This window comes from Candoia aspera, chromosome 3, assembly GCF_035149785.1.
Source record: "Candoia aspera isolate rCanAsp1 chromosome 3, rCanAsp1.hap2, whole genome shotgun sequence".
Classification (NCBI taxonomy): domain Eukaryota; kingdom Metazoa; phylum Chordata; class Lepidosauria; order Squamata; family Boidae; genus Candoia; species Candoia aspera.
In genome coordinates, this window is record NC_086155.1 from 32908763 (window position 1) to 32926097 (window position 17335).

At 37.9% G+C, this 17335-nt stretch overlaps 1 protein-coding gene across 4 annotated transcripts in view; it reads right to left on the reverse strand.

The window, feature by feature from the left end:
- Positions 1 to 17335, reverse strand: part of RALGAPB (Ral GTPase activating protein non-catalytic subunit beta) — an 87441-nt gene that overhangs the window by 47730 nt on the left and 22376 nt on the right. For 2 of the 4 annotated variants that reach the window (XM_063297256.1, XM_063297255.1), the window contains exons 4-10: positions 16349 to 16512; positions 14799 to 14985; positions 13733 to 13864; positions 12633 to 12811; positions 11926 to 11973; positions 6965 to 7113; positions 6574 to 6784 (exon numbers count right to left, since the gene is read on the reverse strand). In XM_063297256.1, the coding sequence (XP_063153326.1) occupies positions 6574 to 6784; positions 6965 to 7113; positions 11926 to 11973; positions 12633 to 12811; positions 13733 to 13864; positions 14799 to 14985; positions 16349 to 16512 (1070 nt within the window). The remainder of the gene's footprint in view (positions 1 to 6573; positions 6785 to 6964; positions 7114 to 11925; positions 11974 to 12632; positions 12812 to 13732; positions 13865 to 14798; positions 14986 to 16348; positions 16513 to 17335) is intronic. The other 2 variants (XM_063297258.1, XM_063297257.1) reach the window with 2 other exon arrangements.

Sequence of the window (17335 nt, forward strand, 5' to 3'; positions counted from 1 at the left end):
AACAGAATCTTGCCGGCCCTTTCTAAGTTTCTTCCTCTGACCGTTACTCTGTTGCCGATTCCTTTCTTTTTTATCTGATGTTCCCTAGGTGGCATTTCTTCCACCACATCTTCCAAGGCCACCCTCACATTCCATCACACAAACAAAAGGGAAGGTGTGAAACTGACTAGTCTTTTCTCTATCCAGCCATAAAGCAGAGTTGCGGTCATGTGATTTCCCACTTAGCAACCGCTTTGCTTAGTGGCAGAGTTGCTGATCCCAATTAGGGTAGTTTAGTGAGGACTACCTGTATAAATGTCTAAAGAAAGGATACTTAGCATATCAATCCATAACACTAGATGGGATCTTTATTGCTAATAACAGAAATTGTATGTATTGTATGTGTGTCTTCAAATCAATCTTGACTCCTGGCAACTGCCTGGACTAGTCCCTGCAGTTTTCTTGGCAAGATTTCAGAAGTAGTTTGCCACTGCCTCCTTGCTAGGCCTGAGATAGAATGACTGCCCAAGGTCACCCAGCTGGCTCACAGTCTCCCGGTTTCTTTCTTTCTTTCTCTTTCTTTCTTTCGCTCTCTCTCTCTCTCTCTCTCTCTATCTATCTATCTCTATCTATCAAATTTCTGTCACTGCTCATCTCCCCCAAAAGGGGCAGTCTGGGCAGTTTACAATAAAATAAACAATTAAAACCATAAAACATAAATTACAATACAAACCATCATTATTAATAGACAAATATAAAATCCATGTGGCGATAAGCTCTCATACAATAGGGAGGGCACTACAGTGCCAGCCACCCCCAGGAAGAACTACTGCCCTTCCCATCCCAAGCAAGGAGGCAGAACCAGGTTTTCAAATTCTTCTGGAAGGCTGGGAGCAAAGGGGCCTGCCTCACCTTTGGGGGCAGAGTCTTCCAAAGGGCGGGCACCACTGTGGAGAAGGCTCACCTCCTGGACCCTGCCAGATGGAATTCCCTTGCTGATGGGGTCCATAGCATGCCCTCTCTGCATGACCGGATGGGACGAGACAATGTGATGGGGATCAGACGGTCCCTTAGGTAACCTGGCCCCATGCCATGTAGGGCTTTAAAGGTGATAACCAACACCATGAATTGGACCTGGAAGCAAACCGGCACCCAGTGCAGCTCACGCAGCAGTGGTGTCACATGTGCCAATCTTGAAGCACCAATAACTGCCCGCATGGCCATATTCTGGACCAGCTGAAGCTTCTGGATACTCTTCAAGTTTAGCCCCATGTAGAGAGCGATGCAATAGTCTATATGGGAGATGACCAGGGCATGAGTGACTGTTCAGAGGGCATCTCGCTCCAGGAAAGGGCGTAGCTGGCGCACAACACAAAGCTGTGCAAAGGCCCTTCTGGCCATGACTGCCACCTGCTCTTTGAGCAGAAGTCACAGTCCAAGAGGACCCCCAGGTTCCGCACCAGGTCTGAATGGGGCAGTACAACCCCATCCAGAACTAAACATGACAATTTCCTGGATGTAGAGGAGCCATCAACTATAGCCACTCTGTCTTACCAGGGTTCAGCTGAAGCCTGTTATTCCCCATCCAGGCCCCCAGACACTCAAAGAGGGCAGTCACTGCACGACTCACCTCACCCAGGATGGAGATATATAATTGAGTATCATCAGCATATTGATCTTACTTCATCCCATGGTGACAGATGATCTCACCCAGTGGCTTCATGTAGATGTTAAATAGAAGAGGAGAGAGGACCAAACCCTGCGGCACCCCGCACAAAAGGGGTTGAGGGTCAGATCTCTCCCCCCCATCACCACCGACTGGGACCAGCCCTGGAGGAAGGAGGTGAACCAGAACAAAAACCACGCCACCCATCCCCAACTCCCTGAGCCGACCCAAAAGGATACCATGGTCGATGGTATCGAAAGCCACGGAGAGGTCAAGAAGAGCCAGGATGGATGCACTCCCGCCATCCCACTCCCACCAGAGATCATCCAAAACTGCGACCAAAGCTGTTTCCATCCCATATCTGGGCCTGAAACCAGACTGAAAAGGGTCCAGATAATCCGTTTCATCCAGGATCTTCTGGAGCTGCAACGCTACCACTTTCTCAACCACCTTCCCCAAAAATTGTCCAGGATGGTGGGATCCAGTGGTGGTTTCTTAAGGAGGGGGCTGCCTCTTTAAAGGCAGCCAGAAACACTCCCTCCCCCAAGGGTGAATTCATCATCATCACCTGGACCCACCCACATGTCACCTAGCAAGCTGCCTTCACCAGCCAGGAAGGGCATGGGTCTAGATGACATGCGGTGGCATTCACAGTCCGGAGGATCCTGTCCACTTCCTCGGGCCCAACAGGATCAAACTGTTCCCAGATAACATGGTAAGTACACTCCCTTGGCATCTCCTCAGATTGTGCCTCACGCTTAGATCCAACTTGGAATGGATCTGAGCGATTTTATCCTGCAGATGCCCAGAAAACTCCTCTGCACGGCCCTGTAGGTGGGTAAGAGTCCACCTTACCCAAAAGAGAACGAGTGATCTTAAACAGGGCTGTTGGGCGGCATTCTGCAGAAGCAATAACTGGAGAAATATTGACGTTTCGCCACTCTTATTGACACAAGGTAGGCCTTAATACTTCAGCAAAGGATCGTTATTGGAGCTTTGCTGGAGCTTGAGCACCTCAATGATGCCATGAGCTAAACCGTGAAGGGCCACCCAAGACGGGAAGGTCATGACAAAGATGTCAGACTAGATGCGATCCCTGGGGAAGGTAATGGCAACCCACCCCAGTATTCTTGCCGTGAAAACTAAATGGATCAGTACAACCAGAGATATGTCGGTATACCATCGGAAGATGAGACCCCCAGGTCGGAAGATGGTCAAAATGCTACTGGGGAGGAACAGAGGATGAGTTCAACTAGCCCCAGACGTGATGACGCAGCTAGCTCAAAGCTGAAAGGACGGCTAGCGGCCAACAGTGCTGGTGGTGAACGGCGAATCCAATGTTCTAAGGATCAACACACCATTGGAACCTGGAATGTAAGATCTATGAGCCAGGGCAAATTGGATGTGGTTACTGGTGAGATGTCAAGATTAAAGATAGACATTCCAGGCGTCAGTGAACTGAAATGGACTTGAGGGAATGATATTAAAGGCAAAACTGAAATACTTTGGCCACATAATGAGAAGACAGGACACCCTGGAGAAGATGCTGATGCTAGGGAGAGTGGAGGGCAAAAGGAAGAGGGGCTGACCAAGAGCAAGGTGGATGGATGATATTCTAGAGGTGACGGACTCATCCCTGGGGGAGCTGGGGGTGGTGACGACCGACAGGAAGCTCTGATGTGGGCTGGTCCATGAAGTCACGAAGAATCGGAAGCGACTAAACGAATAAACAACAACTCTAGTGGACTCTGGGTGGCTTACAAAATATAATACTAGATTAAAACAATTAAAAACATAAAACTAAACAAGGCAGCCCAGACTAAACACAGCCATTAAAACAAAGCACAACAGCCCCCCCCCCACATACACATCACATTAATCCCAGGCCTGGGACCAAGCTGGCACACAAGATGTACCTGTGTAAAGGTCCTCCTGGCCACAGCTGCTACCTGGTCTTTGAACAGTTGCTGTGAGTCCAGGAGGACCCCCAAGTTGCTCACCAATCTCAAATGGGGAAGTGCAACCCCATTCAAGACCAACAATGGAGATGTCTTTGACCCTGGGGGGCCAGACAGCCACAGCCACTCAGTCTTGGTAGGACTGAACTGGAGCCTGTTTCTCCCTATCCAGACCTGAACAGCCTCCAGACACTAGATCAGTACCTCGACAGCTTCCCTTGCACAGCCCAAGGTAGATGTAAATCTGGCCCCGAACTGACGGATGAGCTCATCCAGTGGTTTCATGTAGATGTTAAACGGAAGGGGGGAAAGCACCCTGAACCCTGGGGCACCCCACAGTCTTTTCCCTCCCATCAACACAGACTGGAACTGACCACTGAGGAAGGAGTTGAACCACTGCAAGACAGTGCTCCCACTCCCAATCCCCACAGTTGGTCCAGAAGGAAACTGGTTTGTTATTGCCTTTTTCTGAGACATTTGTTTCAACTTCCCAGTCTAGCCTATAGCCCTGGACTTCCCAGGTAGCTTTCCCATCCAAGTACTAACCAGTGTTGCTTTCTAGATCAGCCAAGGCCAGCTAAGTATTGAACAGTACGAATTAGAACAAGTACTAGAACACCAACAATATAAAACATATGATATATACTGTAATACATATGAAAAAAAGCAAAGAGACCTCAATTCCACTTACAAATTCTTAGTATCTTAGTATATGTTTAAATATCAATAAATGCTATTTAAATAAATTTACTGCTATTAGAATAAAGGCTTTTACAGTGAATAAAGAATTTTACAGTGAGGGTAGAATCAGTGACTATACTTTCCACAGAAAACAGAATTACAAGCTACTACAAAATATTTTGCAATATGATTCTGAGTTATAGCAACATGATATATCAACAGCTAGAAAAAAAACTATGAACCTAAAGCTTCATTTTGTTACTGTCTTGAATATCTCAAACTGAACTTTAACTATGTAATTAAAATCCAGTGAAACATGCCCACAAAAGACAATATGGCTCCTCAGTGTAACCTAAAGGCATTTCTTAAAGCCTGAAATAATAACCTTTAAAATAAAACAATATTGGAAGTAGCTTTACTAGCATTTGTATTGATTTTGTACTTTGATGAAATAATTAAATAATGACTGTATTTGTGTTAAGTAATATGATTTTTATTGCCTTATGATTCTGTCTTATTAAAAAAGTAGAAGATACCAGGAATTCTGGCCTAAATATAACATAAGCAACTTTGCCATGCTTGGTTGTTCCTTTTAAGTCTTTCTGTATGTATGTATGTATGTATGTATGTATGTAAAGAACTTATATGGCCGCCTATCTCACATAGTGATACCAGGTGGCTCACAACCAATAAAAACAGAATACAAACAGACCAACCTTCCCACTAGGCGACAGACCAACCATTAACTTCCTGGCTCAACCCACATCCTAGCCCAATGCTTGGGGTAAGAGTCAGTCTTCATAGCCTTCTGGAAGGCTAAAAGGGTGGGGACCCCTTGAATCTCAGTGGGAGACTCTTCCAAAGGGCTAGGGCAGCTACAGAAAAGGTGTTCCTCTGAGGTCCCCTCAGATGACAGCATTTAAGGGAGTGGCCTGTAGGGCTTTAAAGGTGATAACGAGCATCTTGAATTGCAGCCGGAAAGGATCTAGGAGCCAGTGCAGCTCACACAACAGCTACATAACTCATGCATCACTGCATTCTGGGCCAGTTGCAGCTTCCAGATGGTCTTCAAGGGCAGTCCCATATAGATGTTAACTCAAACTAATTTCTTGGCCTGGGTTCAAGCCCATCTTATTTGACCATTGCCTTGACAGTAACCCTTCCTCCTGTCCTTCAAGGCTATTCCCTATACCCTCTACTCTAAGGCATAAGTGACCACGAGAAAGGGTCTCCTAGTTCATAAATGAGCACAACTTGCCCATTGGCCATGGCTGCCACCTGCTCTTCCAGCAGGACTCACAAGTCCAGAAGGACCACCAAATTGTGCACCAATTCTGTTGGGGGAGTGTTACTTTGTCCAGAGTCAGAGATGTCAAATCCCCTGACCACGGGGGCAAAAAATCACAACCACTCCACCTTGCTAGGGTTATAATGAAATGTTACTTTCTACAAAATACCTTTTGAATCTACACATTCAATGTATTAAAACTACAAGTATTTTCTAGATATGTATGAAAAGACTGTCAATAAATATTAACAGTTGTAGCTGACTAAACCCCACTTATTACTAGTTCTTTTGTTACAAATTGCTTTATTAAGTTAGAAATGTCTTGTCCAAAGAGACAGCAATCAGGTTTGGCATAGTAACAGTGGAATTATAAACTAATACAATGAAACATATATTGGTTGTGAATTTGTTTAATCCTGTATACATCATTTCTATTATGTCCACTTTTATATGCAAAATTTAAAAAACTATGAGAAAGTCAGATAAAATAAAACTGATTATCAAAGATTTGAAAACTACAGGTTTACAGAACCCTTGAAGCTAAAGAATTTAACTTGAGCACTGGAATGCACAGGTTTCATGACAGGAATTCTGACAGAAACCCAAATACCAATTCTGAAAACCAAATTCAAGCAATAATCAAACAATGCAAGCACATCCTATTATACTGCTTGCCATCCGTTCTCCTAATTGTTTGAAATAATTCAGTTAAGAAATCTGCTTTTGAAGTAGTGCTTTTTATAGGCATAGACACAAACAATTCCATATCGCTTTCTCTTAGCCAATATGATTGCAGAAATCTTTCTAGTTTCATTAAAAATAAGTGACTCAACTACAAAATTTGACTTTGAACTGTTACAGTCCCTTAAGTTGTCAATAAAATCAAGATGTTGCTAATGTATTTCATACTGACATAAGTTAATCATACTTTTTGTCAGATTTTAATTTTGCTTAGCCAAACATGTTAATGCCAACAAAGAGGATGAGATTGAAATATTTACCAGTCATACTGCTGTCTCTGTTTATGCCATTATGAAGCTTACAATGAACAAAGGCTGCATCAAACAGCCACGATCCAAAGAGGTTCAAGATACTATTAACTTTTGGCCTGTGAGGAGCAGGTAACGGTCGAGGTTCAGAACTGGTCTGGTTTGGGCTAGACAGCGGAGAAGTAGAAGATGGCTGGTGTTTGGAAGCATGAGCGGTGTTAGCCTATTTGAATGAAAGACAAAAAAAGTATTTGTTTAGAACTTTAATCGTATACTTGCTTATAATGTAATAATGTCAGTTATCATCTGTATTATAGGAAATATGACAAAAACACAGCTGTATATCATCTGTATTATAGGAAATATGACAAAAACACAGCTGTTGCTAAGGTTAAAGACTTACTGTGCTGTTTTTCATTGTTGGCTTATTCACAGTTACAGCACGATGTCTCCGATTATGAGGTGGGGTTGTATTAACAGCTGCAGTTTGAGGCATGCTCAATCTATTTACTGGTGTAGGTGGAGCACTGTCAGCGCGAGGCCTTGAAATACCTGAAAAATATAAAATCAATTTGAACCTGAAGTTCTTCCTAAAATCCTATGGTGTATTTTTAGAAATATACACATACTAACTTTAGTGTTAAATATATCTCATTTTAGAATTAGTTTTTTACTAAGATTAGAAAGAGATGAAAAATTTGAAATTACAGATATTATTCTTTCTTAAAGCATAACCAGATTTGAACATATACAGTGAAAGCAGTAAGAAAACTATAGAAACAAAGAGGAAAAAAAGACTATCTGAAAATACTTTCTTCCCAACTAAATTAACAGCCATCTTCAAAATTTTAAGAGAATGATCTATCTTTAAAATAAGTAACCATGTTAAAGATGACACTCACAGCTTTCTTACACATTCTTCAAGTCAAACATTCTTCAGAGTGATAAACTAAGCAAAAACTAGTGGAAGTGAACTGACTGGGCATTTAGGGAAAAAAACCTTATATACTGAATGTGAAAAGAGGATCAATGAAACAATTATTTCTAAGTGTATGCAGTGATAGGATGCTCCACTTTCAAAATATCTGTAGCATGCTTTTGCAAACATTTCACTTATTTTCATATTACCATACTTAAAACAAGATTTTTCCCTCAAATAATTACCTGTAAATTGAGGTAGTCAATCTTACAATACTGATCAGAATAGAAAAAGTTACTATGGTTTAAAAGTGTTCAAAAGGGGCACTTCATTATAGGTCAAGCGAAGCATTAAATCAACCTCTTTGATGCATTAAATCAACCATGTGCTCTGGAAGGCTAACAGTAAGCACCAGCTGCTTCAAAGGGTTTTCTCAGTTTTCCATGTGGGTGTCTGTGAATAGGTAACACTTCTACTGGAACCACCAGCAGAGTTGAGACCATGGCTGTTTCAGTGCTTCAAGGAGTGTTTTGTCCCTTTTGAATACTTTGGACAGCCCTAGAAGCTGTTGAAAGTAAAGAAATGGACAGGAGATCAGTGCTGAAAAGCTGGCCACCACTGACAATTAGTCATTATTTAGGACACAGTGATTAGCCCTTCTTGAAATGCCTAAACAGGGTTTCTCTTGTTTTTTTTTCCTATCCTGCCTTTTCTTCCTTCCCATTTACATGCAGTTACCCCTTCCTCGTACTCCATTTCCACCATTCGTTTTGCTGTTTCTGTCAGAAATAATTAATGTAAGAAACAGAGCACCTTATTTTACAAGAAATTAATTTTAATTGGTAGTTATTAATTCAATTAATATATAGTTTTGTCCTGGCTCTGGGTATCTTTGGGAGTATAGCTTTATGGAGGTATATAAACAGAAACACATATATCCACACACATATACTAGTATGTCACAAGCACACAATTACTGGGGAAGAGAATATCTCCAGGACAGGTTTCAGCTGCAGTTGGTGACTGAAGCCAAAATTTAGCCTCCAGGGGTATTACTGAAAAGAAGGGTCAAAATTTCAGTTTGTTTTCCCACTTGGTTTTGTGTTAAGGGAAGGGTTTAAGAATCAGAATAAAAGCATTTTACCTCATGCAGGTATTATACTCTCATTCTCCCCTCCCCCCTAACACTGTCTCCATTCTACAAAATTAATTAAAAATTAGCCCACCCAAAGTCATCTTGTTGCTGAACTTCAGCAGTGGGATCTCAAGATATTTTGGGGACCACAAATGATATTCCAGGAGCTGCATGCAGCCATTGGCCTCCAATTCCCCACTCCAGCTACAAAATATCAATGTAACTTAAGGCTTGAAAATGCAATGTTTAAATATTTATTTTTAAAATACATAGGATTCAACTTAATTGTAGCAAAGATTAAAAATTATTAACATAGGAGCAAAGTTTCATTCTTCCCATTTTAGAAATAGTATGTTATTTCGTAGCAAAATCCTCCTGCATCAAAAAACAAACTGCCCATAAACATTTCCCAAGCTATTTTAAGGGAATCTCATTTATGTTCATAACCCTCAAGTCAATTTTGCTACAGCTTACTCCCAATTTAGTGAGCATAAGGAATAAGCATAGGAAAACTCCTCAGCCTTTTGCAGTCCCTTCCAGCTCTTTCCCATAAAATTATGTCCTTAATTGTTTTAGCTATGAGGTTGGAAGATTCAAAAAATGCCCAAGAAAAGAGGCCCTCAGCCACTTTCTGAACCTTTGATAAAACTTTTCCTGATGGCTGAAGAATCTGGTTGGCTGAAAGTGAGGGATGAGCAGCCAAATTACATGGAGGTATAGAGAAAAGCTGCTTCCAACAACACTAAAGTGTGCATGGTTCTCTAGATCTAGGGTACAGTGCAGAAGTTCCCAAACTTTCTCAGTTCACGGCGCCTTAGATGTCTCTGTAATTTTTTCATGGTGGCCCTAAGCCAAAACTGTGAACTACCTCGAGCTGGTAGTTCACAATCCCAGAGCACCCCTGTAAGTTTGCTATGGCAACCCAGGGAAACCAAGGGTATAGTGTATTTTCTCTGTATCAGAGTGATCTTGACCACTGCACTTCTGGAGTCCACCATTTTGGGGTCATTTCCAAATCCCAGATGCAACTCACAATTCTTCATTCACAATTAAAAATATTAGGGGAAAAAACCTTAATCCAAAGATAAAAAGGACAATCAATTTACAAGTGAATGATTGACACTTCTCTTCTACATGCCTTGGTGTCACAATCAGCACAATTGAAACAGATCTGTTTGTCTTAGTTTAACCAACAGAAAGAAGCAGTATTCTGTTATTAAAGAAACATTTATTCAAAAGTTTGGGCTTTTATGAGTTTTAAATTAAAAAATAATTCTAAGATTGATTTTTCTAATGCAAATTCTGTATTTAACTCATGATTAAGTGTAGCTCTCTCATACTGCAATAAATTTTAAATAGCATTCTGCAAAAAAAAAGTCCATACAATTTAATTACATTTCTTCATAGTCCATTTTCATTTATTGTAGGATGTGACAGATAATTAATTCATTATAAGATAAATTCCAAAATGGAATGGCTATAGTTGATTTGTTTATTTTCAATCTGTGTTATGTTAATCTATTAGTAGACATCTTGTTTTTCCATTAATATCGTAACAGCCTTGCTGGGTTAGCTAGACCAGGAATCTATACTCTCAGTAGCCAAGCTGATGCCAATAGGAAACCCATAAATTAGACATGAATACAATACCATCATCCTGCTCATGCTCCCCATCAGCTCCGATTCAACAGTATACTACCTCTAACACTGCAGTTATGAACACACAGCCATCATAACTACCAGTTACTGAATGCTTTAATCTCTGTGCATTTATCTCCTTTTAAATATAACCAAGAGGTTATTCAGCAAATTCTGTGGAAGCAAATTTCAGAGCACAATGTGAAGTAATCTAATTTTATTTGTCCTGAAATTCCCACTCTTTTTTTCATTCCATCAGTGGTTCCTAGATTTTTGTATCTTATGACCCACTAATAATTCTATGAAAGGGCATAGATCCCATTATGATGGAAAGACCACTTCTTAAAAAATATATTTGCAGTCATTCTGTTATAATATTTATTATTTCTGGTGAGTTTTAAGGTTTCACCCTATGCTCCACCTAACTAGTCCTGCATATCAAAAGTTGAAAGTCATTGCAATAGATGATTCCATATTCTGGTATCATGGCAATTCTTTCCTCTCCAAGAATAATTTTATATAACTCCATCATGCTTTCCCTCAGTCACATGTTTTTGAAGCTACACTGTACCCTCTTCTCATAAGAAAACTGCTCCCAGTGTTTTGATCAGGCAACTACCTTTCTGTACCTTTTTCTGTTATACAGTATCACATTGCAAAGACCAGAAGTGTACATAATACAAAGATTAGGCTAGTGCCAGCTTTAAAGCTTTACTAGTTATCCCAACATGAGATCTGCATCTTTTTTTTTTTTAACACGCTGAATTCATATCACCATAATGTCAAGGCTTTCCCATTCAGTTCCCACTATCTCAATTATCAGCAAATATGTATGTGAAGTTAGGAATTTTGTCTAACACGAATCATTCTATATTTATCTGTACTGAACTGCAGTTGCTATTTTAATACTAATTTCTGCCACCCATCTCAAGTTTGGAATTATAGACTGCCCTTTTGAAATTATTAAAGCATTCCATTTAATGCCCCATAGAAAGCATCCTTCCCCTTTATTCAAGCAATCCCTTCATGAATATTTCAAAGAATTTAATTTATATGAGATATTTTTCCCTATTTCGCAATATTTAGAAATTTTGAACATCTCCTAATTTGTTCCAGTATATCAAGCGTGCTAATGTTATTAGAATAAATTAGAACTATAGAAAAATTACACAAAGACCTAAATATAGAGCTGTGGAATCTTAACATTATAGCTGTGTCTTAATAGTAGGTACAGACCAATGTGATTAACAGCTTAAGACCTAATTAAGATTCCATTTAACTTTTGCATTTATGAAATGGTTAAAATTATAACATCACATTAATCTTGTTGCAGTGTGAGAGAGCAACTCATTAACATGACTAAAAGATACTAAGGGTTGGTAGTTGTGCTTTTTAATATAAATACACAGTACTTCTGGAAATACCTAATTCACAACAATGAAGAGAAGCCCAATTTTATAGCAAAAAGGAAATCTGTTATAACAATTTTAAAAATTAAACAGAATACCATATTTTTTTTATTACAATAATAATGTATCAATTTATACCAAGAAGCTATCATGACAGAATACTGCAGCTTTTCAAAATTTGATTCTAACCCCAACCACTGTTAAAATCACCACCCATCTGCTGAGATTCTTGCCACCCAAGACAGTGTAACAAGTTTTAATACCATATCTGGGTAATCTTTCACACCCACTGGTTGTAAATGCAGCAACTCCTACAGAAGAGAGAGAGTATATTTCTGCCAAATTATGTGCCATAATGGAAACATTTCCAAAAAGCAGTTCCTGAGGAAAATGACATATGCAGTTTTACTGAAAGTTATGGTTTCATACACAAACAGGCAACTGTTTTAGTTAACAACAAACCAAAATCCTGAAAATTCTTCAAAGCAAATTATTCAAGTAGGAACCAAGAAATATTTCAAGGCATTTTGCTAAGTATATTAATAATCTACTTTTCAGTACCTATTAGCAAGACTACAAAAACCTGACCAGAAAAATACTCAGCTGGACTCCTGAAAGGGAATGTGATCACCCAAGGACGTGCAATATACCTTCTAACCTCCCAATGTTTTAGAAATAGTTTGTCCACCTTATATTTTGTATCTCGAAGCTATTTGTAGGAGACAGAGATGGAGCCAGAAGTGGGAGGTAAAGCTGGACTAACAGACTAAGACTAAAGGACTAACAGTTGCCAACTATTTGAAATAAAATATATTTCAAATATGCAGATAATGGCATTGACATGTACGCAATTAGTTGTGCAACATATAGCTGAACTGTTAAATATATGAATATGAAATGTTAAAATCCATCAAGCTATACCACAAAAAGAGCAGAGGCAAGCAACATCTAATCAGTTAAAATACTTTACCTAGAAATGCGTCCACTAGACAACTGATCCCACGCATAGCACGAAAGAATATTTGAGGCAGATGTTTAAGGCAGGGATACTGATTCAATTCCTGAGCCATGCCACTCACATTTAGAAACTGTTCCTGAAATTTGGGGGTAGAGCTTATTATCGCTGGATTACTCAAATCCACAGGATTGCTACAAAGAAAAATGATATTAATCAGAATAAACTGACCAGATGGAGGAAAAAAACCTCAAACCTGTAATACATTGAATATTTTTTTTCTTTAAAAAGTTTTCTTTAAAGAAATTAAAAGGCTGCATCATTTCTTGAAAGTCTGGAAATGCAAATCATTCTATAAGTTTTTAATACCAATGGACAAATTTATTTACTGCAAAGCTTGCCATCTATGAAGTTAATGTGCTGCATGAAGAACTTTCTATTTTTTAAATTATGTTCTGAAGGTGAAATGTTTAAAACGTGATAGACCCAGGAGTAATAGACAACCCATTCAATACCTAGCTAATAAAGATGGCAAGGTGTTTGGGGGCTTAGGTTTAAATTATTATTAATTACAGTGACTTTGGGGCAGATGACATTTATATGCTGACATGAATGCAACAGTATTGTAAGAGAATGCTACAGCTGTGGGTGCAGGGAGGCACTAAAAGCATAAAGGGAGTGGAGGAATTATTAGAATTATTAGTTCATTGTATAGAGCTATCTGAAAGGAACACAATTAGCAAAAACCTGAAAAGGTATGAAGAATTTCAGAAAAACTATTTTTTAAAGTAGCCATAAAAAATGTTTTCAGTCCGAACTCTACAAAAGCTGTTCTAAGGAAAACTTCAAAATACCACATGCTTAGATGAAGTCAAATGTTTCCAAAGGTTAATTTATTTCCAGAATGAAAGATATTCAGTCACTGGATAAAGATGGGGTTCATTTTATTTTATTTTAATTATTAGGTATGAATACCTGCATCCTGAACTATTGCAGAGCCACTGCACAAGAAGGCCAACATCTTATTTCAATAAGCATCATCCAAGAAGACTCATACATAACAAATCTGAGTAAACTTGCTAGTAACGTTACATGATTTCTCTTGTGTATAATACCTCAGCATATGTAAAAAGCGAAACCAAGTCTGGGCAACACATTCATTATCCATTTCAGGAGGTATCAAGTTTGCATCCTCATCAGGAATTTTAAACGGTGGAAATGAAGGTCCATATGTAAAACGCAACAATCTAGGAAAAAAAGTAGGTCTTTTAATGGTTTTAGAGTTCTGTCTGATTTCGTTCTACCTACAGTAATTAGTATCCATATTTTACTGGAGGCATTTGCTGAACAAAAACCTTACAAATATCATGCAAACATCCAAACTCTAATCAACCTAATTATACTTTTCCTACTTATAAATTTCAGGAAGTACTTCTTTTAGACTGAGCAAAATTGCATAATTAATATTAATTCTTCTTAATGTGTACCCTAATAAAGAAGAAATTTAAACAAGGATTTACTGATTATATAGCAACATGAAACATCCTTGCTCAAATGGTAATATTCATACAGTAGAGGTTTGTATTATTCTTAATACTGCACTGATTATGAAAAGGAAGCGTTTACAAAAGTAATGTATATGTAGCCTCCATACATACACACACAAACTCCTTAAGATGCATTCATGTGTTTTTTGCAAAGATAAGGGTTCACAAAGACAGAAGAATATACCTAGCACCCATTCAGAATCCTAGCAATAGATTTTCCTCTCACAACAATAAAAATGATGTAATACATAATTATCTTGCATGACTCTCCCTGACATGACAATTTTCTATTTCAAAGATAAAAACCTTAATATACAAAAAAAAAGGGATCATGGGAGCTCTGATCTGCATTCTGATATGTGACCACCCAGAACCCAGGTTACTCAGAGAAACTAAATTTAAGAACAAATTCAAAAGTTCACACATAGTAAATGTGGTAAGCCGCCAGAGTCACTCACTGAGATGGGCGGCTATAGAAATCAAGTAAATAAATAAATAAATAAAAATAAATCAGGTGCAGTAACAGTCAATTTGAATAGAAAGAGCAATGCCCAAGGAAATCTCCTGAAACATTAATATCAAATGCATCATTTAGTAATGTCAAATTGAATAATGAAAAAAAGAGATAGCCTACCTAGCAGTAAGTGCACATATGACTTTACTCCACTGCTCTACCACTGCAGAATGATGCCTCCAATTTGCTACCATCTCTTTGGCAGTTTTCCAGTAAGGTGGTGTGGGAAAACACCGAGAACAGGCTAGCAACCAGACTTCAAACAACACACCAATCAGTTTTTCAGCCAGATTCTCAGCAATACCACCTAAAATAGGAACAAAGCAAAGGACATTTTAAAAATCTTTCTTGCAAAGAATTCTCTAATCTATTATTTTCATAATATGAGTTAATTATGATCTATCCAGGTATTAATTCTTCTCATTACTTACTGCACAGTGTCATAGCTTTATGATGGTGTACCAGAATAGTCAGCTTTGTTCAGAACTATATGCAAGTTTCATATTCATATTAAATACTTAGAACTTTATATTCCCAAAAACATTTCTAAATATATGGAAATAAACACACTGAAACTTTTAGAACAGGTTGATTTGGATGTTAATAGATGTATTAAAATTCTATTAAGCCTGTAGGGTATATAATACTGTTAAAATGAATATTCTCCCTCTTCTGAATTATGCCTTGAGAGGTATCCCAATATTAATTCCAGATAAATATTTTCTTCAGAACAATAAGTTATTCAGAAAATAGATCTCCAAGAATTTCATTAGCTGAGATTACCATTTGTTAATGATGGTTTTAATTTACTGGACTTGCAAAAATATCATTGGGCTTACATTTTATATATGTACAATGAAAAATACTCCAATATACATGGAGTAAAATCATGGGCCTTGTTGGAAAGTTACTATTTATCTCCATTAAGGTTCAGGCAAGGTCTTGGAATAACATATAGTAGAAACAGTGTTTATTTCCAGGACTATGTGCTATGAGAAATCTTTGGGCTCTACTGGGGTGTAGACAAGATTTTGATCTCAGGTTCACAAATATTTAACTCTTTGGAAGAATTCTACTTTAAAAATAGGTGGTAATATGTTTTATCGGAAAGCATGAGTAGAACTGGAATAGTTACATTAAATCAATTATTATATAATGGTTATTTCAAGGATTTTTCTCAGCTTCAAACTGAATGTGGTCTTCCTAGTTCACAACAGTAGCAATATTTTCAATGTAAGTATGCTCTGACACCCTGGGTGCTTCAAAGGTACCTGAGATGCTTTATCTGATGGAATCCATGACTGAATTTAAACCCACAACCTATGTTTACCAAAAGTTAAGGAACATTTTTAAAGTGGATACCACTGGGATTTATCAACTATGGATTAAAAAATTGGAATATCCAATAAGTCCACATCAATGGTTGCGAGTCCTTAAAAACATTAAATTGGTATCAACAAATTGGGAGATAAAAATTTGTTCATCCAAAAAAAATATATTTTCAGCTTACTGAACAAAGAAAACAGGACTAATATTTCAATGTCATTTTATGATTATTATGCTTTAAAGTATCAAACAATAGGAAAAAAACAGGATAATGTTCTTAATTAAACAATCTCTAGCTAAAAACGTATTTGGAAGTAGTAAATGGGAAAAGCTAAGTGTCTAACCTTGTACTGTTGGAGGTGCCAGTAGAGTATCATTAATCTGTAGTAGAAACAATAATAAAACTTCCCATGTTTCTCTAGCCATAATGGTTGATTCATGAGCCAATTTCTGGACAGCTTTCAAAACTTGCAAACACAATTTAATCTGACTGGAACCTTGATCCTGCCTATAAAGAAGAAAACATACCTTAACAATGCAAACTGCAAAAAGTATCTGCAAAGACTGAGGCTGGGAAACAAAAGGGAGTATTTCAAAACATCACTAATGAAGAGCAAATGGATATTACAATACTAGACTTAACTGAAAAAAGGGCACTTAGCCCTTCAGTTTTACATTTGGGGGAAAAAGATTCACACAACTCACAGAAACCCTTACTTAATGAATTCTTTCTTAAATGAGAGTGGGAGTTCTGCTTATTGCATTTCCAAGATTCTGTATTCTAATACCTTATTTCCTGAGATTAAACCTCATTAATGAAACTCCATATGAATCTTGTTCCCTAGTTGTAGTATACTGTTAAGGGCCTGACAACAGCATTAAGAGAGGTTAGTCATAAAAGATTTTCAAAGCATCTAAAATCAGCAGTCAATAGAGTAATCTGAAGTCTGTGACCCACCTAGTTGAACTCAAATTACCTATTAGTACTTCTAAAAATATACCATTTTCTGAGACCTTGCTTATGGAAGAAGAGTTTGAAACATGTAGGGCATTACATTTTTAGGTATTTTATATTAACTCCTAGCAGTTTGCTGCAGACAGAAACCTGTAACGTAGGCCTCTTATAAGACAGTTAAAAGTTTGCGAACAGTGTTTTAAAGAATAAAATTTTCACTAACTCAAAATCATAAATACCCATTAAAATACTTTTCTAAAACAAGAAATACCAAGAATTTTCTACAATTAATAAATAACATGATTAATCTAAAAACAATTATTAGTTACACTTTTAAGATAAACTATGGCTAGTATTATGGACTATTACTTTATTA